Below are 27007 nucleotides of genomic sequence, written 5' to 3' on the forward strand. Positions count from 1 at the left end.
ATAAATCATCTCAAAAAATAAGTTCTTTAAACATTAGAAAACCACATTTTACTAAGTATTTGTTATTAACATGACGTAAATAAATTCTGAATAATATTTCTAAAATACATGAAAAAAAAAAATAATTCATAAATTTTAATATTATATCTGGATATAAGAAACAATTTTATAAGTTAGCTAAAGTTTATTCATAATTATTTTAACAAAAGTTAAATAAATATAAGCATAGCAACCTTGGTATTCTAAAATAAATAAAATTTAGAAATGTTAGTGTTCGTTTAATAGATATATATTTCAAAATTCATGAATATTTTAAATTGTACCTACATTTTTGAAAAATACTTCAAGGTTATCGACAAAGACAATAAATTTATGTGATTTAGGCTAAGAGAAATCTAAATAGACAATTTTTATTATTTATTATTCATTTGTTTATTACCTAGTTCATTTGAAATCAACAGTTAGACATTTTTAGTAAACATCATGTTTACTAAAGATGTTCAGAAAAAATGGATTATTTTTTTCTTATCTATTTATAATAACCGAATATAATATAAAACTAGGAATATTAAGTATGCTTATTAAGTAATTTTATAACTAACCTTTTTTCTTTTTGATTGACAATATTATTGATATTTTTTATTTAAAGCCTGAACTGCATTTTTTTTATAAATATAAGAAACATGGTATGTATTATTGGTAATTATCTTTTTATTAATTTATATATTGTTATGAGTCTAGTTCTTATAGCATAGGCTCATTGACTTAATTGTTATATCAGGGTCGTCGTAAAACAATTATAGTACCATACAGAATTATAGTCATAACTCACTACTAAATCGCATGTTACTGTTTTGTAATTTTTTTCCTGACTTTCCATCACCATAATTTAGCCATATTAAAGAAAATGATACTTTAAATATTATTTTATATTAAAATGATACTTAAAATTTGTTTATTTATATTTATTTTTTTCTGTTTTAAGGTCTTAGTAATATGTTTATCTTATTATACACCTATACTTAAATATTGTTTTTATATAATGTATATTAACTGTACTCATTGCCTGTATAGCCGTTACTTAAACAATAAATAAATAAACAAATAAATACATCGTAATTGTACATACAATTGTATGTAATTATTTTTATTTGAGTTACTATAATAATTCAAATAAAAAGAATAGTTATTAGTTGTTGAGTAATAAAATTATTTTGGTTATGGTTATTATGTTTTAATTAATATAATATATCTCTCAGTGTACGTGTACAAAGGTTTTAGTATATAATAAATATTGATAATGGTTTAAATAATAGAAAAATAAAGTGATTTTGATTTATTAACATAAAAATTATTGTGATAAATATCAATAACACCACGAGTATTAATTGTTATAAGTTAGAAGGCACCTTAAGTGTCTACTTAGAGTAGTATAATGGCTATACATGTATGCAAGTGCATATGAATCTCAAACTTGACTATTGAAATAGACACAAAGATCTTGCTCTATCGATTTAACCCATATAAACGCTTTTGATCTATTAATTTAATTATTTTATTTTTATACAGCTGATCACTTCTTACATATAAGTCGAATAAATAATAAGCGAGATGGTTTTTTGGTGTTGTTTAGGACGTTTGAGTTAACATTTTATGCAAGACGTGTCACTAATTTTACTGTTATATCTTAATTAAATGATTGTGATGATTATTACCGAAGAGTAGTGAGACAGAGAAATCTATAGTGATAAAATTAACAGCACCTGCGTTAAAACTATTTGTTTGATCTACTTTGTCTTTTTTTTTTATATTATAAATTACAAATTATTATTATATTATAAGCGCACTGTTCAGTGCCGCCCTGGTTTTTATTATTGTTATCGAGTATTAGTGTATAGGCGTTGAAAAACGCGACGCCTCCCACTATGTAAGCGACCAAAAATAAAGTTTCGAAATTTGTTTATAATAATGTTTTTTTTAGTTATTTATTCATATATTTAAGTAAAGCATACAGTCCACATATAGCTCGAAACACTCTTTAGTCATTTTCTTCATTAGATCATTATATAATAAACAGGCTAATATATTATGCATGTTATTATTTGAAAAAATAAAGTTGACATTCTTATAAGCTATAAGTAATGAATATTAAAAATACTTCATTATTAATAAATTGAGACAAGCACGTATGAAAAAAAAATCAAATATTAGTTATCAATGTTATTTTTATTTCATCGAAAAATGTACTGGATAATAAAATTTTGACGACATTTTATTTGATAATAAAAAATGATAAATTTTATACTAGAGAAAAAACTTTTAAACTATATTTTAACAATCGCTTAATTATAAATGTATTTTTATCAAGGTTGCGAAAATTAGTAAACTTTTTAAACTCGTTAAAATTAAAAGTAGTATGTTAAGTTAGGTTACTTATATATATTTTTAACTTAGGTCATTTAAAAGTAAACATTACATTGTTTTAATGTTGTTGAATTTAATTTATTATTCTGGTTAAGAAGTAACAAGACGAATAAAAAATTAAAATTGTAAACAAATTAAGCCTTGAATTTTATTTAAGAAAATGACGATAAAATTTATTTTGCAGATTAAGATAAAATCAGTTATAACACTATGTATTCTTTTCTTTATGTTTTATGAAGTTATAACAAGTAATAATTATTTATTAATATACTCTTGTAAATTAATATCATCGCTATAAAGTTTATACATGCACAATAAAATTTTTAATAAATAATGACTAATATATTAATTTTATTTTTTGTATGAGATATTTTATAATAAATAACATATTTTATGTTTTTTTAGTATACCATTATGATAGTAAGTTTTTTTCTTCGATACGTGTTAAAACAATTGATACAACAATATTATAATTAAGAATTAAAATATTAATAAAAAGAGTTTGAACAATATTATTAAAACAAAGACAATATGATATTGCATGTATTATTTATACATTAATATATTTATATTAATATATAACTTATACATTGATCTGTTTATTATAAACCACTTACAAAATACATACAATATTGAAATTCAATTTTTTTCTTGTTTAGTTACATATATTTTTGGATAAATCATTCATTAATTATTTTTTATCGGCATCCTTTATAACTTATAGGATTGTCCACATTATTTTTTGAACTGAAACATATATATTTAACTTATTTATAAAATAGAAAATTATCTAATTAAGAAAATGACTGGTCGATAACAACATTTGACCCATTATTTTGGAAGTTATTAACATTTTAAAATATATACCAGTGATGAAACAATATATATATTATTTGACAAATCTCAACCGCACCTTTCCTCTTGACCAAGTGTAAATATGTTAATAACTTTTGACGAATTATTGGTTCAAAAAATTGTTATCGACCAATCATTTTCTTAATAAGATATATATTTTTTTTATAAGCTGTCGAGTACACACTGTCTTTATTTCTTGTTATTCCGACTATTTTTAAAATTGTACGTGGCAATAAGGATAGATACCGGCCATTGTGTATGTGTATATGCTCACGAACACAGGTGTATAATCGGTCGTATCGTGATTGTGCGTTTAATAAAATATCAGGAACAATGTATTATAAAAAAACCAATTCTTATTACTAAACAAAACCCTTTTACTATACCATTCCCTTAATTTATTAACATAAGCTAGTTCAATGTATAAATTGTTAAAAAAAAAAAATAAAGATGACACACTTATAAGGTATAAGAGATGAATTAAAAAAGTAATTAATAACTAGTATATCGAAAAATACATGAAGCTTAAAAATCTCGAATGTAATTTTCGTAACATAATTATTATTTTAAGAGAAATCAAATGGCTAGCGTTAAAAGAATCGTCTTGTATAATACCATAATAAAACTAAATGGTTTTATTATGGTATTTACCAAAACAGTTGATCGGATAAAAAAAATTGTAAGAACAAAGTTGTTTGTAAATTTTTATTTTATCATAATATAAATCCAAAAATAGGGGTTCCCACTTAAGAAAATTATAAATAAGAATTTTTATCCTCGAAGGGGTGAGAACAAAAATGATTTAACAACTTATAATTGTTAAGTTTTTTGATCCTAACATTTCTTCTATTTACAAAAGTTTAAAATTCTCTAATTTCTGAGAAAATAAGTATTTTATCAGATTTTGATCACTGTATATTTTTAAATCATTAATGACAACATAAAACATTAAATAGATAAAATGTTTCAAATTATCAATTAGTGTGATACGCACTATCGATTAGTTAGACTACCGGTATATTAATTATGTGAGTAATTGAGAACTAATGAGAAACGGATGTTTATGTATATATACAAATAACATGTTTAATATTACTAATAATACTTATGAAAATGTAGGAAATCAAGAATTTTTTTGACATATTACTTTCTTTTAAATTTTTACTATTTAGTTAAACTCTTTATAAAAGAACAAGATTTTTATTTACCACTCTCTTTCTTACATTATTCAATTACAAATTATAAATTTCAAGATAATTTGAGTAGAAATTAAAAGTTTAACATATTAAAAGCTATAAAACGGTGTTTTATTAGTGGGAATTAGTCAAAACTTGTAATGTTGCAAAATTTGTACTAGTTTTTTTTTAATAAATATTATCAGTTCTACAGAGTGCATAGACGTACCATTTCATTTTTTAATGCTTTTGCCGTTTGTAAAAACCACATTTTCTTTACAGATTTTTTTTTTTCTAAAAACAAACGTTGCGATTAACCATTGTGACAAACAGGCTGCTGTTTTTTTTTGTTTGTGTGAAATAAAACGTTGAGATATGATGGTGTGAGGCGCACTAACTATGGCCGGTGGTGAACCGGCACATCTGGAGAACGTCCATCAACAACTCCAAGTATTCGTAAAACCCCCGTTTTTATGCTCCCTTCATTTATATCGTGTTTTCTTTCATTTTGTTTTTTTAATCTTTATATAAATATACATGATACATATAATATATTCATATGATAAATATTAAATAATTTAAAAATGTTCAGATATTATACATAAGCCTATGTTTTTATTATTTTACTCCCCCATCATTTTATAAATATTTGTTTTTAACACGCTTATATTAGTTTCACTTGAATGTATGTATGTTTGTAACTTTTCACTCGCCACGCGTTATCGCATATTCCGTCGTCTATGGACTTGAGACTAGACTGTCATAACGCATTCACCCCACCCCACGCCTCGCTCATCACACGTTGACAACACTATTCCTATAAAAATTTATTTTGATTTATCGTACCCGTACACGCGTGCTTGTCATCAATAATATATATACAGGGTGTTCAGTAAGTCAGGAACGGGTTTCTATTGTTCTCATTGTTACAAACAATTACGAAAATTATGGCACAAAGCATATTTTTCGTATAATGAGCGCCCGACGCTTTTACCACAAGAATACTAGTATTTTTTGTTCATAATTATTTTAAACTTTTTAGTTCGATGTGCTTTAAAATCATGTTTTTTTAGTTTTTTTTTAACTAGATTTATTTTTAATTAAAACCTAGTAGCTTCGTCGACGAGTAATTATTCTCGATTGGCTCCGCTATTAGGTCACTGTCCATTGTTCCCAGTGGGTAAATAGTAGGCGTTCTGGTTTAGAATAATCATTACAAACTTTTGATACAACTTCATATTATGTTCAAATCCTCTTTGTAGCAGTAGTTTTAAATTATAAAAATAATCATAATAAACCTTTTTAGCAATTTTAATTTTTTTTAGTTGTTTTTATCTTTATAAAATAATTTAGAAAAATTTTCTATTTTTGGAAAGAATTTCTTTTACTTTTTATAATCTGAATTCTATTGTTGCGATAATCCTATAGGTCAAGTAGGAACTGAGAAAAACTGACGATAGGAATAAAAAATCATATTTTATAGTAAAATCATAGGCTTTAATACTTTGCACCAAATCTAAAAAATATCATGTATAGTTAAATATATTTAAAAAGTTACTTATTACCTAACACAATAGTTGTGTTAAAAAGTGTTGTTCATTAAGTTTCTAACAGTAAAAATTGTCCTCCTATGAAGTAATATCGTACTAATGTACTTTGGAAAATCATGTGTTAATTACCTTTATACAACTTTAATTATTCCATACAATAAAAACTTAAAAAATATGAGTTTGTCTAGATTAAAAAAAATAACTTGTCTATTTACTATAATAATTTAGTAATAATTATTAATATATGAATTCCACTACGATTATATCTTCTAAATTTTATCATAAAGTTTCTCATAACATCAAGTTATTTTGAAATCTTAACTATATTTCAGAAAATGGTGACCCAAATACCAAAAAAACATGCGATGATTGTAATAAAGGAAAGAAGGAATTTTCTGTGTGTACAGAATGTAAATTCCATATTTGCTCCGGATGCCATAATAATAGGAGAAAAATTAATGAAGAGAAACACGTAATATGCCAGCCTAATTATGGAATGTCAGCAGATAATTTTCAACCAAGTTTTACTTAATATATTATTTTTTAAAACACTTTTTGCTATACAAATAAATTCATATAATTTATTACTCAGTACAAATGTTTGGAATTTGTAAAAAAAAATCATTATAAATTTAATATAATAAGAATTGATAAATAAGATACTCTGTCTATTCATTTTAAGTAGAATATTAATAAAATTTACAAAATATACAACAAAATTGAAGGGTACCTTTCTATTACTTCACAAAACTTAATAATGTTATTAAATATTGCGCTTACTGTATGATATGCATTATATATTTATGCACATTACATGTCTAATTCAGAAATATTTAACTAATAACCGCTATAATGTAACTATTTCTTTACTTAATAAAACATTTATTTCTACAATTCCATAATTATAGGTATACTGGTAAATGATTAATAATACGATTAACTATATTATTTATACTTAATAATTCATTTACATTAGATCAATGATCTAACTAATTATTAGTATTTTTTTTTTTAGTAACTTTCATAAATAACCAAAAATCTACGTGCGAGTGTTTAAAAAAATTATCTAAAAATCAATTTATTAGTAATTGATAATGCTCAATAATATAATAGATTACAATGTTTATAGTTAATTAAATTGTTTTGTCAATTACATGGAAAATTAACTTTTCTTTAAAGTCTTTTAGTTTTTTTTTCTAGTTCTAACAACTTATAATTTAATTTTTACTCATTGATAATTTAAAAATGTATAAATGATAAAATAATAACTAAAAATAATTATGGTTATATTAATTTTTATTTACTGATATATTAATTATATAAATAAGTGTATTAATTTGATTAAAACTTTATATCTTTAGATATAATCTTAATTCAGGTGATTTCTCTGAATATAATTTAAATGTTATAAATAAAATATATACGATTTAGTAAGACATAGTCTAACAATTTTTTTTATTATAAATCAAAATATTTAGTTAATTTTAATTTTTTTTTAATAAGTTAATGTTTTTATAAAAACATTTTTTAACATGTATAAATACTTAAATATTAAAAATCAATTAAATTATATATTTTTTATACTTCATGAAATATTTAAATCAGAAGATATACATATATCATTATACATATATGTATATTTATTTGAAGTTTTGCAAATTTTACTGTTTTCTTAGCTCTAACAGGACCGATTTCTTTTAACGACAAGTCAGAAGATTATAAAACGTATCTAGTTGAAGTCATTGTTCTCAAAAATTAAAAATTTTTTCCTCGTTCTCCGTAAATAGGGAAAATATCCCAAAAAACTACATTTTAAAAAATTTTTTAAATTAAAACTGCCATAACTTTTTGAAAAATGAATGAATCAAAACAAATTTTATAGATACCATAGGTATATTTCTAATATTTAGTTTTTGAAAATATAAATTTTAACCTGCCGACTAGGCGGTTTCAAAATGTTTTTTTTTTTAATGGGAACACATATTTTGATTTTACTTAAAACAAGCACAGGGGGTTCGCGGCACAGTGGTGACGTGGCATAGTTGGATCAAGTATAATGATATCTGACAGTGATTAAAATCACTATAAAAAAAAAAAACGCTTCGATGCAAATTTTTGGATAGTGTTTAATTTTAAAAAATTGGTGGATTATTACAAAATCTACATGATTTCTAATTCCTTATTTATATTCTGATTACAAGTTTTATGATTTATAAGTGTAATATATGAATACATTAGGGTGGTCCTTAATTTTCATTTTTTTTAAATTTGAACAGGCTAACCCCGGAATTTGTTCAAAACTATAAAACAATAATTTGTGTCAAATTTCATTAATTTTGGTCAACCCTAAGCCGTGTCTCAAGAGGGTTGAAAATTCAATCATGAGGGCACTTTTTCAATAATTGTAGTTTATCTCAAAATTTATGACTTTTACATAAAAGTTTATAAGAAAAAAATTGTAGATATGAATATTTTACATAAAAAAGTTATTACTGAAAAAGTCATAAGTCAAATATTTACCTCGCAAAAGTTAAAAGTTCAACAAAATTGAATTCGTGGTACTATTTTTTCAACTTTTTTTTGTAAATTACCGAGTCTTGGAAATCAAATTGCCCACCTTCATTGCTTTCCTCCTGAGTGCCTAGTATCGTTTCACAATTTTTCTCGATTGGTAAATACAGTGCGCGTCTACGTCACTTGCCGAGGACTTGAAAGTTAGCTTGCCTATACGGAACGCCTGAACTCATAAGTAATCGAAACATTCGTTCAAACTTAATCATCAGTGAGCGTATCATAATGTTTACACTATTAAAAGTGTAGCAATTGAAATCAATTTTATTAATTTGTATAAATGTAAAATAAATTTATAAAATAATTTCTTTATGTAACTCAGACAAATTGTATTATTCCTTGAATAACATATATTGTTATATAAAAATAATGTTATTCCGGATTATTTTAGTGATAAAAATAAAGTTATCAAGTTACCATTTAGAGTTAAGAAAAGTTAAATTGCCAAAATTAAAATCTTTTTACTCGAATTATAGAAAATACATTTTTTTTATTATAAAATACTAACGGTCCATACCAACTAAAAAAATACTGATAAATTGCATATTACATCTTAAAAAAAAAATGTTTAATTCTAAAATAATTTTTATTTTACAAGAAATTAAATGGTTTAGAACAAGAATCAATATCTGATCAAATTAGAATGATTGATAAGACTGATAGTTAATCATTATTTATTAGAAAAATATTCATATATTAAATATGTCATCCCTTTATATTTTGTTAATTTCACGTGAGTTTATAATTAATTTGTCTACCTTAAAATTTTTGAAACTTATTTATGTCGGTTTACACATTTTTGTATTTAAATATCTCAAATACAATTATAAAAATATAATATGCAACAATAAAAAAAAATTTATATGAAGAAAATGGAAATTTTACAAACTTTTACAACAATAAATATAATTTTAATTTTAATTTTTCTGGCTAAAAGTTTTAATGGTCAATATATTTTTCGTTTTACATAATGCAAAAGCGATTGTCTATTACAATTTATTTGTTTTTATATAAATTTTTCTTCTTGTTTCCATGACTACAAATTTATATTGTTTAAGTTAATATTTTTTAACAGACACGGGCGATTTAGGTGTGACACGGAAATTTTCTTAAGCCCGAAAACCCCACAAAAGTTGCCCAAAACCTCTTTAATATTTGATTTTTTGTAGTCAGATATTTAATTTATATCTCTGCGCGAAAAGTTAAANTGAACAAGAAAATGTAAGAATTAACAATTCTTGTAAGTAAGCTTAATTTATTTTATATTAATATATTTTGTTTTTAATTTACAATTTATATATTTTACATGAAATATTTATCAAAAAAATATTTATAATTTTTGAATTTATAGATCCGATTGTACTGATCGAAAGAATTCCACAAGACATTATAGACTATTATGTGTCTAGTAAAAAAACTAATGCAGACGAAATAGTAAATAATTCTGTTGAACAAGAAAATGTAAAAATTAATTCTGAAACCCACAAGATGTATCGAAAAAAGAATAGAACTCCTGTCATCGACATCAACATACGTTTAAATCCTCATTATGTTGGCAAACGTCCAAGTAAACGTAAAATTATAAAATTTTATAAAGATCTTTTAACAATTAATGAAGACGAGGATTCAAAGATTCAAAAGCCTGAAACTTCCAAGACGTTTCAATCAAAGAAGAGACCTCATCTCGACGACGTTAACGATTCACGTAAAAAACTTAGACTAACAAATAAATATGAAGACAAAGTAAATAATTCTTATACTCTTAATTCAAATCGTAAGAATAAAACTCCTGACGTGTCAAACGTCGAGATATCTACTGAAAACAAATCAAATCCAATTAATGTGGAAATACCATCCGACAAAGTCAATCATATGAGTAAGTGTCATTTTTTTTATAATAATATACACATGTGCATAGGATGAGTGGGTAAAGTATGTCAGCTGCCCCCCACTCTTGATATTTTGTGCCTTGCTAATATTGCGTTTTAAAACACTATACGGCCCCAATATGTATTGAAAATTGAGACTGGGTAAAAAGCCTAGTTGTCTCCACCCAAATAACGCCTTTGTTTTTCTTATAAAAAAAATTAAATTCCATTGTTAGAATATATATAATAGTTTGATAGTAACAGCTAATCAATCATTCATTTTATACTATTATTAAAAATATATAAATAATATATTTTTAAATTTTGTATTAGTGTATTTTAGAGTTATATTTTGTTTTAATGTTTCAAGTAATAAATTAATGAAGTATATTTCATAGAGCTTTACTTTTTAATAATTAAATTTAGTCTAATTAAGTCACTTAATTATACATATAACACTTAAATCATAAAATAATCTAACATTTTGGAGGGTGCTAATTGGATTTTCTTCTTACCCCAAACAATTATACAGGATGTCCAACTAGGTTAGACATATTTTATTATTTTTGATCAAATAATAATTTCGTTGAAATAATAACTTAAGATATATTTGTCCTAAAATTATCATCGATCCACAAAATTTATTTGTAAGATAAGGCTGAATAATGGCTATTTTTAAATTTTGAAGAAAATAAAATTTCAACAAAATTATTGTTGTATTATAAGTTATGTCATATCAAAACATATGAAAATTAAAAAAATGTTGGGGGTAATTAACATAGAACTATCTAACAATGTTGATGGCATAAATAATTTTGATACACCAACTGATAATCCCACAAAAAATAAAAATTTATCTATGAATTGTAATAACTAAAAGAAGTACTATATGATATTAATTGGGAAACTATTGCATGTGTGTTAAGAGAGTGTAATGAGGAGAAATNTGATTTTAATTTTTGTTTGAACACGCGCGCAGTAATATCATGACGATGTGTCGATTGTTGGCCTGGTAATAGCAGATTTTTTATTTCTTCCCATTTCGGATTACATGTAAATGTAATAAATAAATCTGGACGGCCGTAATGACGTACATAAGTCATTGCATCTTGTGTATATTCCTGCATGTGCCGTGGACTACCAATAAAACTCGAGGGTAAAATAAATGCATTACCTATATCGTTTATATTTATTTGTTCATCGACATGTCCATTAATAGCATCTCGTAAGTGGATGTATTCTTCTGATCTTAATTTAGCCTGATTGAATCGAATATATCGCAAACGTTCACTTTCAATCTTTGCGTACATATCGACAACATATTGGTGGAATAGCTGGCGATATCGAAGAATATAATTATCCTGATTACGTCTTATCATCAATCGATGGGCATAGTAGTTCATTGAACTAACTTTTTTGTTTGTTTCACGACCTAAAAATTCATAATAAATTAAGCATTAATAATTAAAAATTAAAAAAAAAGTGTGAACATTTTTAATTGATTTTAAGTAAATTTATATGGAATTAATTGAAAAAAAAAATTTAAAAATACAAAATTAATTTTTCTAATAAATATATTTTAGTGAAATTAATTTAATGAAAAATAAAAATGTGAAAAATTAGAAATGAATTTCAATTTTATATAAAAAAAATTAATATAATCAAAAATTGAAATATTAATACCATAAAATAAAAATAAAAAATAGGCAAAAAATATTTAATTTGATATTTTACCAGTAGTTGAATTACGCTGTTTAATATTAATGTGATATTCATCCTGTCCTGCCCAAAATATCAGCGGATATTGTAGTGCATCGTAGGAACGGTGAGTGTCTGAAATTATGCTTATGGTGTTGTCTCGACGTGTAATTTTGATGGCTCGGCTGTCAGCTGGATCACCGGCCATAATAACTGCTACTTCGTCTACGGTGGGCGCGTTGAACCTTCCAGCATGCTCTCCTGATGGTACTCTATCAGCCTTAATAACAATTTGATAGTTGTCGTTTAATAATTGTGGCGATACACGTTTGAACAACTGAATAAGTTGGTTTCGATTTTCTAAAAAAATTTCCAATGATTCCACAATTGCTCTCTCATCTGCTCGTTCAATAAAATTATGAACACAGCGGGTTGATACGCGTTCTTCACAATTTCCCATAAAATAGATTTGCAGAAACTTCGGTTCAGTATCAGGCATCGGCATCAATGACCCAATTTGATGATAAACCTGACCTTGTATCTTAAATGTAGATTCGAAGTAATTACCATCGGATGTGAGATCACAAATTTTTGTTGCCCTAAAAGACGTCATTTGGAAGCAAGAATTAAACTTACGAATCTTGCTCAAAAATAATTTTGAATCATCAGATTGGCCAGCAAGAAGTGATTGTAAAGGTTCCAGCGGAGATGGAAGCGGCTCCAGTACAACTTTTCCTGATGCGCAACACAGTCCAGGTGTTTCATTGGGGAATTTCAACGCCTGACAATATTGGCATACTTTGTTCATTTCACCGATGGAAATTAAAGAATGCGCAGAGTAATTAATATCCGGTGCATATTCAAAGGCAAGACGAACAAATGATCCAAGTTGTAATTCGCGACTGGTTCGCTGTCTTTCATGTTCTTCATGTTGCTGTGCTGACCGAAAACTTCTTTTTGCACGTTTGCGCCGTGCCTCTCTACTACTCGCGGAAAGGTTCGATTTTTTCGGTGGCATTTTACTACAAAAATATTAAATAAATAAATTTCGAACCGGTTACGATGAAAAAATAACATAAAATTATTATAATAATACTTATAATACTACTATTATAAGTATTATTTGAACTATGATAATTTTTTTTTAAAATAAATATAAATATGTTCAATTAATAATTAAATACATACAAAAGATAAAAAGAAATAAAGTCGAACTTACTTAATCAATATCCAAATCAATTTGCGCGATGTTATTCAGTAATATATACGCAAAATTTACAAAAAAATTAACGTGTCTTAGCAGAGATCACAAATTATTACAAACACAAAATATATATCGTTATAATTATGTTGCGCCGTTTTATAGTGTGTAGTGGGTCTAGAATATTCTTTTTATGGCCGATCGAGAATATTCGTGCATATATGTATTTTGGTTGCCTATCCGTCGCGAAGATTCTTGATCGTTCTATTGTCATTACAATTACAATTATTGAAAGAAAATACACGTGGACAGGCGCTATCTATTGGACACTTACATAACTTTAATACCGTTTCATAACGCCATCTATGAGAAAATAATTATTTATATTTATTTATTTTATATTATAAAAAATAAATAAGGCCATCAATCAAAATAAAAACTATCCTATGTTCTAAGTTAGACCTAATCGCACATTTATGCCAAATTTCATAAAATTCGGTTCAGTAGTTTCGGCGTCCATATTAGATTTTATATATATAAGATATAAGCATAAAGCTGATTAATAGTAGTATAATATTTTAACTATAATTTTAAATGTAAGTATAGCTAAAAATATGTAAAGTATTAAAGATTATTGTTATAGTAAATATTATTATAAAGCTCATTGGAAGNGTTATAGTAAATATTATTATAAAGCTCATTGGAAGAAAATAGTATAAAAGTGTGATTGATTACGAGCAATTTATACTCCCGAAAAGTATGTATCATAGTATTTAGTACTCGTTATAGTGGTTATATTCATTAAATTCGTCATAATCGGAATATTCAGAATACATACATTCGTAGGACGTAAAGAAATCTCTTATATGCTCAATACAGCCCTCCATACTGTTATCATTGAAGTTTATAGGTCTGTTAGTTATGGTAGATTCTTTTATAATGAGACAATAGCGTGATATAACTCTTTTATAATCTGTATCCATATTATGATACCATTTATAGATTGATTCAGAGTTATCTTTTATCACATTTTTACTTTTTTCATCTGTTATTAGTGTATATTTGTATAGAGAACTTAAATCTGAATAATCTATTTCGAATTTTTTTATTAATAATTGAAATATGAGATTAATCCAATAATTATTTGAAGGGATGGGGTATATATATTTTTTGTTGGGTTTGTTTGTTATACTATTGTCTCTTAATTTATTTTCCCATGTTAAATGTCCCCAATCAGATTCTGTGTTGGGCAAAAACACAGTTTTATAATATTTTCTCATTTCCAATTCTACATCATATTTTGCGTAAAAAGCTATTTCACTAGCTAAAAAAGCAATAGGTTTATTACTAAAATAGGATTCCACATCCCGTGTCCAAGTATACCAATATCTCAAAAGATGATAATTTTTGTGAGATATTTTTCTATTAGTTTCTTTTATGGTACACTTAGGACATAGCTGGCGTAGACTGCATTTCTTTTGTACTTGCCTCCGGCAAAATCTTTTTACCAGATACATATTACCACAAGACCGCTCCATTGAGTGATTTTTATTGGTACTGGTGTTAAATCAATCCTATGATATTTATTTGTTAATTATATATTTTATTTATATATAAATATTATTAGGGTTATAATATGTATTATGTTTAATATTATATATAGTAAAAGTATTATTTTTTATATTCATTAAGTTTCTTATTCTATATAAAGTATTAAATATTGAATATATTAAATATTTAAGTGAATTAAATTTTAATTAGTAATAGTGAGTATTAGGATGTATATAAACAAGAGTTACTGTTTGTTCAGGAAATTGGAAATTGGTCTTCAAAACATCTTTTAATGTATTCTATTTTGGTTTTGTGATCATCTTGTTTTCGAAATTTATATGGGTAATAATAAATTTGAGAAAAATCAACTATAAGTTGATATTTCTTTATAACATTATAAAAATCTCTTTTAGAATCTAAATACCATTCATCATCCTCATCTATATCATATTGATTATGAATATGAGGTGTGTCTATATGGTATTTATTTAAGTGTTTTAAATTGAAATATTGTGTAGGTCCCCCAATATTTAAGATAATGTAGATTAAAGTGTTCCAGTAATTTGCATTTATATTTTTGTTGGTTGATATAATACTTTTATCTGTTAGATGTTTAAGCCATATTGTATTATTTGTATCTTTTACCCCATTATGGAATTTAGTATTATAAAAATTGCGTAATTCGAATTCTACATCAAATTTTGAATAATAAGCAATTTGTTCAGCCATCCAATTAATTTTTTTATGTCGAAAATAATTGATAACATCTCTTTCCCATGTTTGTTCATTGTTAATTAGGTGATAATTCCTGTATAGCATATACCTATGTTGGCATGTTGAGCAGAGATCGTTTTCTATACATGTTTTATTTATGAATCTCCACCATGAAATTTTTGATTTATAATTTTTGCCACAAGCAATAGGCATTCTATAATAAATATATTGTATTCTAATAATATTTGTATTGAATTATTAATGAAATATAAATATAAAAGTAGTTGTAACTTTTGTTAAAAATAAAAAATTTTAGAGAAAAATTATAAAATTAAGATTATTTGTTTTATAATAATTATTCTTATGTGACCCACTGACTTAATTTATTCAAGAATCCTTCATACTGGCTATAATTTACCCAGTGACATATTATGCAGTATATTAATTTTACGTTATATTTAGGATGATATATTTTTCCTGAATGAGATTTATTACATAAAATATCATGCATTTGCTTTAATGTTAGTTTAGTATTTGAATGTGTATTATCATAAAATTTTTCTACAGCTAGTATTAATATATCGTATATATGATGGACTTCTAAAGTTAAGCGAAAATGTCCCCCATCGTATTTTTCTGTACATCTAAGATTAAATATAGTTTTATCTGGCATGAGCATTTTTAAAGTTTGGTAATGAGTTTGTTTACAATCCCAAATTATAATTGCATGTTTAAAATTTTTGTAACTAAAGTGTTCTTTGATTGTAAATCTGTCAATTACTTTTTTATATTTATTGAAATTTATTTCTAATTGTGATGTAAGGATTTTTGATTCCTCAATAGGGATATTTTTTGTGATTAAATGTTTTAAGTGTGGAAGTTTAGCTGCTTGTAGTGGATTTATTTGTATAGATATTACAGTAGGTATTCCTGGTATAGTATTAATTTTAGTACCATACTGAGAAATTTCTTTTGTAGCTCCTCCAATGAGGATTTTGCCTAAATTATTTAAATTTACTAATGCTAAATCTATTATATAGAATTTGGCTTTAGGCATTTTAATTTAATTATAATTCTGTGAGAAATATAATTATTTGTGAATAAAATATTATTTATTTATTTATGTGTTGCTAAATTTTATGAAGTATATATAAGATTGATTATTTTAGTTACGAGATTGATGAATACGATAAAATATATATGTATAATATAATATAATATAGTATAATAGTATATAGTATAGAATGATATGAATATAAATTAATATACTCATGAAAAGATTAATAATATCTTACTATTATTCAATATTCTTGTATTTTGTAACTAATGATTTGTTTGTTGTATTGAATGTATTTATGTATGATTGTACCTATTTTAGAGATGAAATTTGCTTATTATGTTATTTATTTATTTATTTATTTAAAAGTATGCATGTTTTAATTTTTTAGACTGTTGTGGGCTTATTATTGAATAATAAACTTTGTGAGTGTAATATGGGATACATTCCGTTTGTGTTGCTAGTATTTGAATTAGTATATTGGACATAATTGTGTTTAGTATTATTGTTTGTATTTCGCGAATTTGTGTCTATGTCAGTTTTTACTGCATGTGAAATATTTTGCTTGTGATTTTCGTGCATAAGATAATGTGTAAAACTTGAAAATATTCCTGCTATTAATTTTAGACTAAAGCCGAATGTTTGATATAAGATAGCTATGTTGAGTGTTGTATTAATAAATATTATTATGATTTTCCATATAAAAATTATTCCTAAACAGCCGCTTATTATATTACCGAAACCAATAAACCAACCCCAAAGTTTTTCCATTTCTTTTTTGACTAGGTTACTAATGGTTTCTTGATCAATAAAAGATGATATTTTTAAACCCTGATTGTATACTGTATAACCCATTGATTGTCTAGCTAAATTATTTTGTGCGGCATATACTTCCTGTGGGAAGAGTAAATGTTTTTGGAATGAATTCATTAATTCTCTCGAATATAGTCCCGCATTCATTAAATGTTCTGGGCTTTTATATGTCCAAGTAAAGGCAGTTTCAGGTTTTAATAATTGTGGAGGGTTAATTTGTCTAAATTCAGGTGATAAGCTAAACCAAATACTTTCTATAAAAAATGATGAAGGTAATAAGTCGTTACAACCAATTTCTGTGCCATATTCTTGCAATATGTGTGTTTTAGGTGATAGATACATAGTTACATTGTTATGTGTGACTGGTAATTCATTAAAGCAATTTGTAGTTTTTGCTAATTGTACTTCCACTGGTTTACATTTTAATAAATATACTATTTCTCCTGCTTTAAGAGCTGTATACCCAGGTCCTTCACCCATAAGAAAAGCAAATTCAGATATGCTGTATGAGGCTATAGATAATTTTTGCATTAGTAATTTTCTTTCTAAATTACATTGTTTCATTACTAGATCTGCATACATTGAAACTACTGAAGTACTTAAAAAGTTTTCTATGTAAACAAATTTTGTATTAATATAAGCCATTAAATCTGTATTATATTGTGATATAGGTTTTGAATTAAAATTATTCATATATTGCATATCTGCTAAAATTAATAGACGAGGGTGTTCAGTCAAAACTACTTCAATATTACAGGCAAAGCCTAGACCTGTTTGTTTGAGTGCAAAGGCTATTTTATCAGTTTGTACTATGTATGTACGAGTTTCTAAAGATTCATTATATATATTGGAGATTATTAGAGAAGAGGGGCCAGAATAAATGACATCGAATTCGTAAATATTACAATCTGTTGAAGGTTCATTATAGTCCCAAGCTGTTATTCCAAATTTCATATCGATACCATGATAATTTGATAATTTCATGCGTGTACCAGTTGGTAATATTATTATATCGTCTTTATAATTAGCTATTGCAAATCCATCAGAAAGTAGAATTTTATATTTAACTTGTGCAACTACATTTTGATAATTGTTTTTATCATTAGAAAATGATCCACCTTCACAGTCACCATTAATAGAAACAGATCCTGCAAGGGTGGTATGAAAATATTTTGTTTGGTTAATTTTTAAGCCTGTTATTATCTGATTGTTATTTAATTGATAATAAAGTTTTTGATGCAAGTCTTTGCATTGTAAAGGACTTAAGTCTATAACTTCTGTGTAAAATCCATTATCTACAATCTGAGCATCATCAAGTAAACTACATTTTGTTATCATATAATCAGCTAAAATATAACATGATTTGTAAGGGATTGAGTACGATTCTACGCGCTGTAAAAGTTTTATATTTGATAATCTAACTACTTGGGGTGGCGGAGGTGTAGTGCAGTGATCTATATTTAATGTACTGAATGATGTAATGTTAATTTTAGGACCAGCACAAGAATAAGCTATAAATGCTTTGGTGTTTGCAAAGAATGTAAGAAATATAACTATTGTGAATGTGTAACATCTTAATGTGTGTACATGCATTGTTTGGTAATTTTTTTTTTTGTTTTTAAGAAGTAAATTATTAAACAAATATTATTATTTATTTATAAATATTAACTTATTACCTTTAAAATTATGAAATGAGGATTCTATATGTTTTGATTAATTTCTTCTCTAGAGTGATAAGGTTTGATCCGCCTGATATGAACAACATCTTTAATTAATTTATTATTTAAAGTTAATTGTACTAAGTAATTAACATTATTTAATTTTGATAATATTTTGAATGGGCCTCTAAATTTAGCTGCAAGTTTGTGACTTTTCTCAGGTTGTTGAAAAGGAAACTTAATTAATACTAATTGGCCAGGTGAGTATTCGGTTAATTGATGATTTTTATCATAATTAATCTTTTGTATATTTTGCGCATTTTTTATATATTCAGGTATTTTTTTTCTAACTATTTTTAATTCTTGTAAAGATTTTTTAATGTTATAGGGTAAAGTTTCTGGTATTATTTGTATGTCAATTGATAAATTAGCATTAAAGCCATGTAAAAGATAAAATGGTGAATGTTTGTGAGATATTTGTGGTGTGTTATTGTAACTGAATGTAATATATTGTAAATAATAAGACCATCTATGTTGAGTATCGTCTTTAACATAGTTTCTAATAGCTTGACAAATAACTCCATTAATTCTTTCTGTGAACCCTTGCGATTGCGGAGCATAACTAGAAGAAAATATTTGCTGAATTCCAAAATTTTTGCAAATTTGTTTTAAAGCTATATTACGAAAATGAGTTCCTCTATCAGAAGTTAAATATCTAAATACACCATATTTTGTTATAAGATTTATTAGAAATTTTATAACAGTATTAGCATCAGCTGATCTAGTAGCTTTTGTAAAAACATATTTAGTGCTTTGACACGTAAAAACTAATATATATTTTTTATTATTACTACTAATTAATGGACCAAGAAAATCTGCGGTTAGTCTATCTAAAGGTTTGCAGCATATTAATGGAATAGGTTGTAATTCTCCTGCAGGTTTACCTTGTGCTTTTTTATTTATTTGGCATTCATGGCAGGTTTTAATAAAGTTTGTTACATCTTTTATTAGATTTGGCCAGTAATATTTAATTTGTATTTTCTTTATTGTTTTAGTGATTCCCATATGTCCTGACATAGGTGGGTTATGATATGCTGAAATAATATCTTTTACGAATATTTGTGGTATTACAATTAAATCTTCGATATTTTGTTTCGAAATAAATTGTTTAAAATATAATATGTCATATTTAATTAGAAATCTCCTAGAAATTTTACAAAATTTGTTAGTTACATTATCTCCATTTATTGCTTTAATTATTTGTTGGCAAAATGGATCGTCTTTTTGACTATTAATTATATCAATATTTTTTAATGATGGTTCCGAATCTATGATATTTAATAAAGTTATATCATGGATGTCATCACAATTATAAGCAATTTTATAATAATTATTATTATTAGATGCATCGTCTTTTTTAGGAATTAAACAAACTATTGGTTTAATATAATTATTATTCTGTGTATCATTATTCGACTTGAATCTATTAAATTTATGATCGCAGTTTGACTTACAAATTCGAACGTTGTTATTATTGTAATTTATATTGTGATTTTTTATATCAATTTTCTTATTGTGCGCATTATTTTTATTATTTATCTTATATTCATCATTATAATTATTATTTGGTATATTATATTCATTAGGTACACCATTATTATTTGATTCATCATTTTTAATATTATGCGCTTTATTTTTATAAATTACCTCATTCTCATTATACTCAATAAAATTTTGCGCGTTTATATTATCTTCTATATCATAATTATCAAATTTATTATTTTGTTGTATCAGCGCAATATTTTTATATTTTACCCCTTTATATATGTATTTATTATTTTTATCAATTCGTGTATTATTCTTATAATTGACCTCTTTATATTCATATTCATTATTTTTATCATTTTGCGCATTATTTTTATATTTTACCCCTTTATTATTATAATTATATTCATGATGACACGGTACCGTATTATAATTTTTTATATATTGCGCGCTATTTTCTTTATTAATCTCATNATTTTTAATATATTGCGCGCTATTTTCTTTATTAATCTCATTATTTTTATATATTTGCGCGCTCATTATTCTTTGGGGTATATTTTCATTATTTATTCGGGCGTCCCCTTCATATATCAATTCATTTTTTATATTATATTCATTATTCGCGCAATTTAATTCTTGGGGTTTATCAATATTTTTTATATTATGTTCTTTATTCGCGCAATTTAATTCTTGGGGTTTATCAATATTTTTTATATTAGAGCTGTCTAAACNTTCTTGGGGTTTATCAATATTTTTTATATTATGTTCTTTATTCGCGCAATTTAATTCTTGGGGTTTATCAATATTTTTTATATGAGAGCTCTCTAAAANCTTGGGGTTTATCAATACTTTTTATATGAGAGCTCTCTAAAAGTATGTTTTTCTTTTGTAAGCTTACGTTAAGATCATATTTATCATTTTGGCCTAAATGATTAAATGTTTTATCGTGATATTTACTATTTTTTATTGACATGTCAACATTAAGTGCATTTGCGTTTTCATTGGTATATACCGGTATATTACGTGTATTGGTTTTATTTTGGTCGAATTTGTTTTGAGTGCATTCAATTTCGTCAAATTGTGCATAATGATGGAATATTATTCCATCAATGATATTCATAATACCCTCCCTGGAGAGACAGTCAGCTACTCTGTTCTCTTTGCCGGGTTTGTGTTTTATTATGAAATCATAATCTAAAATTTTTAAAGTTAAACGAGCAATTCTTGCCGAAGGTATTTTTAAATTTTTATAGTATAGCAAACTGATGTTATCGGAAAAGACGGTAAATTTTCTATTCATTAAAAATTCTCTAAAATATGTAATACCAAATACTAATCCCAATAATTCAAGGGTAGTGCTAGAATAGGTTTTTTCCGAATTAAGTAATTTACGAGAAGCATATCCGATCGGTCTCATAACATTGTTTTCGTCTGGCTGTTCTAATACCGCTCCCAAGCCCATTAAACTGGCATCAACAGTTAAATACGTTCCCCTTTCATCCGAGAAGTGTGTCAGCAATGGCTTCGAGGTCAGTATTGATTTTAGTTGTTGAAACGCTTTTTCATGGTCAGAGTTCCATGACACTATTTTAGATGCGTCTTTCTTTATTAAATTTTGTAATGGATATACTATTTTAGCAAAATTTTTTATTAGTCTACGATAATAACTACACATGCCTATAAAACTTCTAACTTGTTTAGTTGTTTTGGGTGTTTCGAATTCAGTAACGGCTTTAATATTTCGTGTTAACGGTGTAATACCCTTTTCAGATATGCCGTGCCCAAGAAGTTCTATATTATCAGCAAGTAAATTACATTTTGATGTTTTTAAAGAAAAAGAATATAGATCTAATATTTCAAATACGTTTTCTAAATTAAATATCGCGGATTCAAAATCTTTTCCAAATGTGGCTAAATCGTCAATAAATATAACTACTGATTTAAATAGATATTGAGAAAATGCTTTATTTAACTCTCTTTGAAAAATAGCGCTAGAATTACGAAAACCTTGTGGTAGACGTGTAAATGTTAATAAGCCATGTACGGTAGTAAATGCTAATTTATGTTGATCTTGTCTTTTAACCGGAATTTGAAAAAAACCAGAATTTAAGTCAAAAGTACTAAAATATTTTGATCCTTCTAAACTTCTAAAAAGGTCTGCGGTTCTTGGTAAAGGATAATTATCAGGTTCTACCATATTATTTAGATCTTTATATGATACGACTAATCTATATGAGCCTTTCTCCTTTTTATTAACTAAAAACGCAGGTGAAGCATAACTAGATTTGGTATGTATAACAATATTGGCTGCCATTAATTTGTCTAATTGTGATTTTAATTCCTCGCGCTGTATAGGTGATACTCTATGAGGTGAACAAAATTTAGGTTGTTTAGCATTGGATTTTATCCTAATTTCACAGGGTTGTACATTGGCTGGATGTAATTTAGCTATATCTGAAGTAAATAAATGTACATATTTTTTTATTAGAGAGATTAATATATTATGTTGATCAACCGATAAATGCGGAGAAATTTTTATTTCCGTACCTTCTGAGTCATAAATGTGTTCTTTATTGTTGTTGTTAATTGTATTAATAGTTTGTTTTTGTGTTTTATTTTTGTTGTGTTTCGCTATTTTATCCCTAATTGTATCTAAAGATATGTAATTTGTGGTTTGAATAATGGTTTTGGGAATTTTGGAAGTTGCTTTTTTTGTTCTTTTTAGAGTACCAGGTATCCAATGTGTTCCGTCATTTACATGATAGAGTACAATTGGTTGTCTATCTCCCGTTCCATATATATATCCTAATTTATCTTTATTTGAATAAATATATGTGTCAAATTTAAAGTGATCAGCTAACGCTGCTAACTGATCGTCATGAAACCAATAACCAGGTAGTTCGTTTATGTTTAGTAATTTGTATATTTCATATAAGTTAGTTATATTACCATTATCATTTAATGCATTTATTAATTGAATAAATGTAAGTGTCAAAATTAAAATGATTAGCTAATGCTGCTAATTGATCATCATGCCACCAATAATTAGGTAGTTGATTTATATTTAATAATTTATAAATTTCAGCTAAATTAGTTAAATTGTTTTTATCATTAATCGCATTAATTAGCGCATACAATCCACAATTACCATCTGAGGGAACATTCTCTCCCATTTGATATTGAGAAAATGTATTGATAAAATTTAAATTTTGATCAGGTATTTTAGATGAAGTAATATTGTTTTTTATTATATTTATTGTAGATTGTGGTTCAATCACATTATTTCTATATTTTGATGTGGGATATATAGGATAACATATTAGGACTTGTATTGACTGATTTTGAAATATTTGATATATTATACATTTAATTACATCCCAAGATAAGTTTTTGAATGTTAAATCTTCTAATGAAAATGCTACAAATGGAAAATTTTCTTCTATAAGTATGTTTCTTAAGTTATATAAAGCTTCAAATATGTCTAAATAGGAAGTTTGAGAATTATAAAATTCTTTGATAATTAACATGTGTATAATTCTATCATATATCAGAGTATTTACTTGTCCTAAATATGTGTTAGAATTTTCTAATAAATTTATGATATCACCTAACTTATTTGAAATTTCGTGGAAAGTTTCAGATTTTTGCTTTAAGTCCATTGAAGTACATAAAATTATATTATAATTACAAGGTATTTCTAAAATATTAACAAATGTCTCTTTTATGTTATTGACAACGTTAATGTGTTTATGATTATTAATTTTAACATTCTGTATGTTTTCTGTAAAATTTTTAAATTTATTATTCATTAGAGGGGTTTGTATTTCATCTAAGAAAAGAATTTTTTTTGGATAGTCAATATTTGCATTATGCCGAGATAAAAATTCATTGCCTAATATTATTGTGCTACTTAAGTTTTCGATTACACATACAGGAATATCATAAAACTTATTTTCTATTTGCAATTTAATTATGGTAGTGCCTAATAAATTTAATGGTGATTTATCTGGACCGGATAATTTATAATTGTGATTTTTATTAATATGAGATATGTTTACGAGATCAGGTCTTATGCAATTAATATTAGCCCCAGAATCTATTGTGACTGCTATGGGTTCATTATTTAATTTAGCTATTATATATAATGCATTTGCTTTTCTGTTATCATTAAGAATTATAAGGATGTTGTTTTTGACAAAATTTGAGTCGTGATTTGGAATTGGAGAAGAAGGTGAATGCATATAATCTCCAATTATTGCATTTGACCTTGACGCGTGTTTTTTTTATTGGGATTATTGATTTTATTTCCCACTGCTGAATTGTTTCTATTATAATTACCATTTGAATTTCCTTTACAATTTTCCGTTGTATGATCGTTGCGATTACAATTCATACACCTATTTCTTTGTTCATGTCTATTTCCTGCATAATAATCTGTACGAAAACCTCTATTATACTGCATATCATTTCGCTGATATGCGTTACCACGAAAGTTATTATTATAATGTCGGGTTTTGTTATAATTTGATTGAATATTATTGTAATAGCCATGAGAATTATTATACCCTGATCGAAAGTTATTAAAATTATTGCGTAAATTGTTATTTCTGGGTAGATTATAATTATTAGGTCTTTGTCTATTAAAATTATTATTTTTATTTAAAAGTAAATGAAGTTTTGAAATTTGCTCTGTAACATTATCTAACTGTTGTTGCATTTTATTTTGCTCTCCCATGTTATAAACATTTTCTGTAGTAATTTTTTGTGTAATTTCATCATTAGATTTTATGGTGTCACCCTCTAACATAAATTCAATAGATTCATATTTTCTTATATTCTTTTTTAAATCTTTTAAATTATTATTATCTAAAATGCCTACATATCTAGCAATTTTAGGATATAAGCCTTTCATTATATTATGAACTAGTTCAGATTGTGACATGTTGGGGTCTATACGTCTACATAAATTTTCTATATCATTAATAAAAGATGCAACGGATTCATCAGGAAGCTGTTTACGTTTTCCTAACATAATTCTGAGCATGTGAGTTTGAGCTGTGGGTTCAAATTCTAGGCGTAACGCGTTTTCTAGTTCAAGCCATTTAGCAGAAGGATTTTCTTTCTCAAAATTTTCGTAAAATGTTAAAGCTGTGTCAGTTAGATATATGGCTAGAAATGATTTCTTTTGATTTTCAGTCCAATCATTAATATTACTAGCTCTATTATACTTTGTTAAAAAAGTGTTTATACTTTGGTGTATAGCACCAGAAAATTTTTCGGGTTGACAAAATGGTATTCTTTCTGTCATTTTTTTAGAAGGTAATGGTTGATTAATCAAAAAATCGGATTCAATGGATTCACCTAAGAGAAAACGATGAAGACGATCTTTAAGATCAGTAATAGAACCTTCAGTAATTAATTTTCTTTTATTTAATTCTTCAGATAATGAATTATATGAAGCTTTTTTAATCCAGAAAGCAAAATCAATAGAGTTTTGTATTATTTTATTTGATTCCTCGGGATTTTCTCCCATTTAATAATACAATTGAAATAAAAAAAAAAATTTTGTATGTTGTAATTTATAACTTTGTTGAATTATTATAAATAGAGATTATAGAAACTATAAGAAAACATAGATATTATAGAAAAGTTATATTAAATAAATGATATTTTTAATTAGGCTTTTGTATTATTATTAGAAGGTAACGAATTTAATTGAATAACTCTGTTAGTTTTAAGTATAATGTCTGCAATTTGCGTTGAGGAATGTTCAAATAAGTATTGTAGTATAATTGTAAGTTGTGTAAGTATATTACTCTCAGTAATGGGAAAAACTTCACGATGATTTACAAAGGCTTTAATTAATTTTTCTATCATGTGGGTGTTACTGACATTAATATTAAGTAGTAAAGTAGAAGTCCAAAGAATATCAGATAAGTATATCATTAAATAATGAATATTTAATATACTTTTGTTAGTGGATTGATGAATTACTTGTATTATCATACGTTTTACAACTTTAATAATTAATTGTTTTGTAAGTTCCGTCATTTGTATGAATAACGATAGAAAAATGATGTATAAAATACCTCCCTTTACATAAATTAAGTGAGTTAAAAACCACTAGTTGGGCGCCACTTGTAATAACCAATAAAAAGANATGATGTATAAAATACCTCCCTTTACATAAATTAAGTGAGTTAAAAAACCACTAGTTGGGCGCCACTTGTAATAACCAATAAAAAAGAGTGCTAGGGGAGAGAGTGAGAGAGTGATGGTGAAGTTAGATAATATAAATAAATTAACAGAAGTGATCGTTATTTGTGG

General features: G+C 25.6%; 1 protein-coding gene across 1 annotated transcript; it reads right to left on the reverse strand.

The window, feature by feature from the left end:
• Window positions 1-11300: 11300 nt before the first annotated feature.
• On the reverse strand, window positions 11301-13854 carry LOC126908235 (uncharacterized). The gene is made up of 2 exons (XM_050690148.1): window positions 12178-13854; window positions 11301-11875 (listed from the first exon to the last, which is right to left on the reverse strand). The coding sequence occupies exons 1-2, from the start codon at window positions 13157-13159 to the stop codon at window positions 11301-11303; spliced, it is 1557 nt and encodes a 518-aa protein (XP_050546105.1). The 5' UTR covers window positions 13160-13854.
• Between the last annotated feature and the right edge of the window lie 13153 nt (window positions 13855-27007).

Source organism: Daktulosphaira vitifoliae, unplaced genomic scaffold (assembly GCF_025091365.1).
Source record: "Daktulosphaira vitifoliae isolate Bord-2020 unplaced genomic scaffold, ASM2509136v1 Scaffold_5, whole genome shotgun sequence".
In the NCBI taxonomy this organism is placed as follows: Eukaryota; Metazoa; Arthropoda; class Insecta; order Hemiptera; family Phylloxeridae; genus Daktulosphaira; species Daktulosphaira vitifoliae.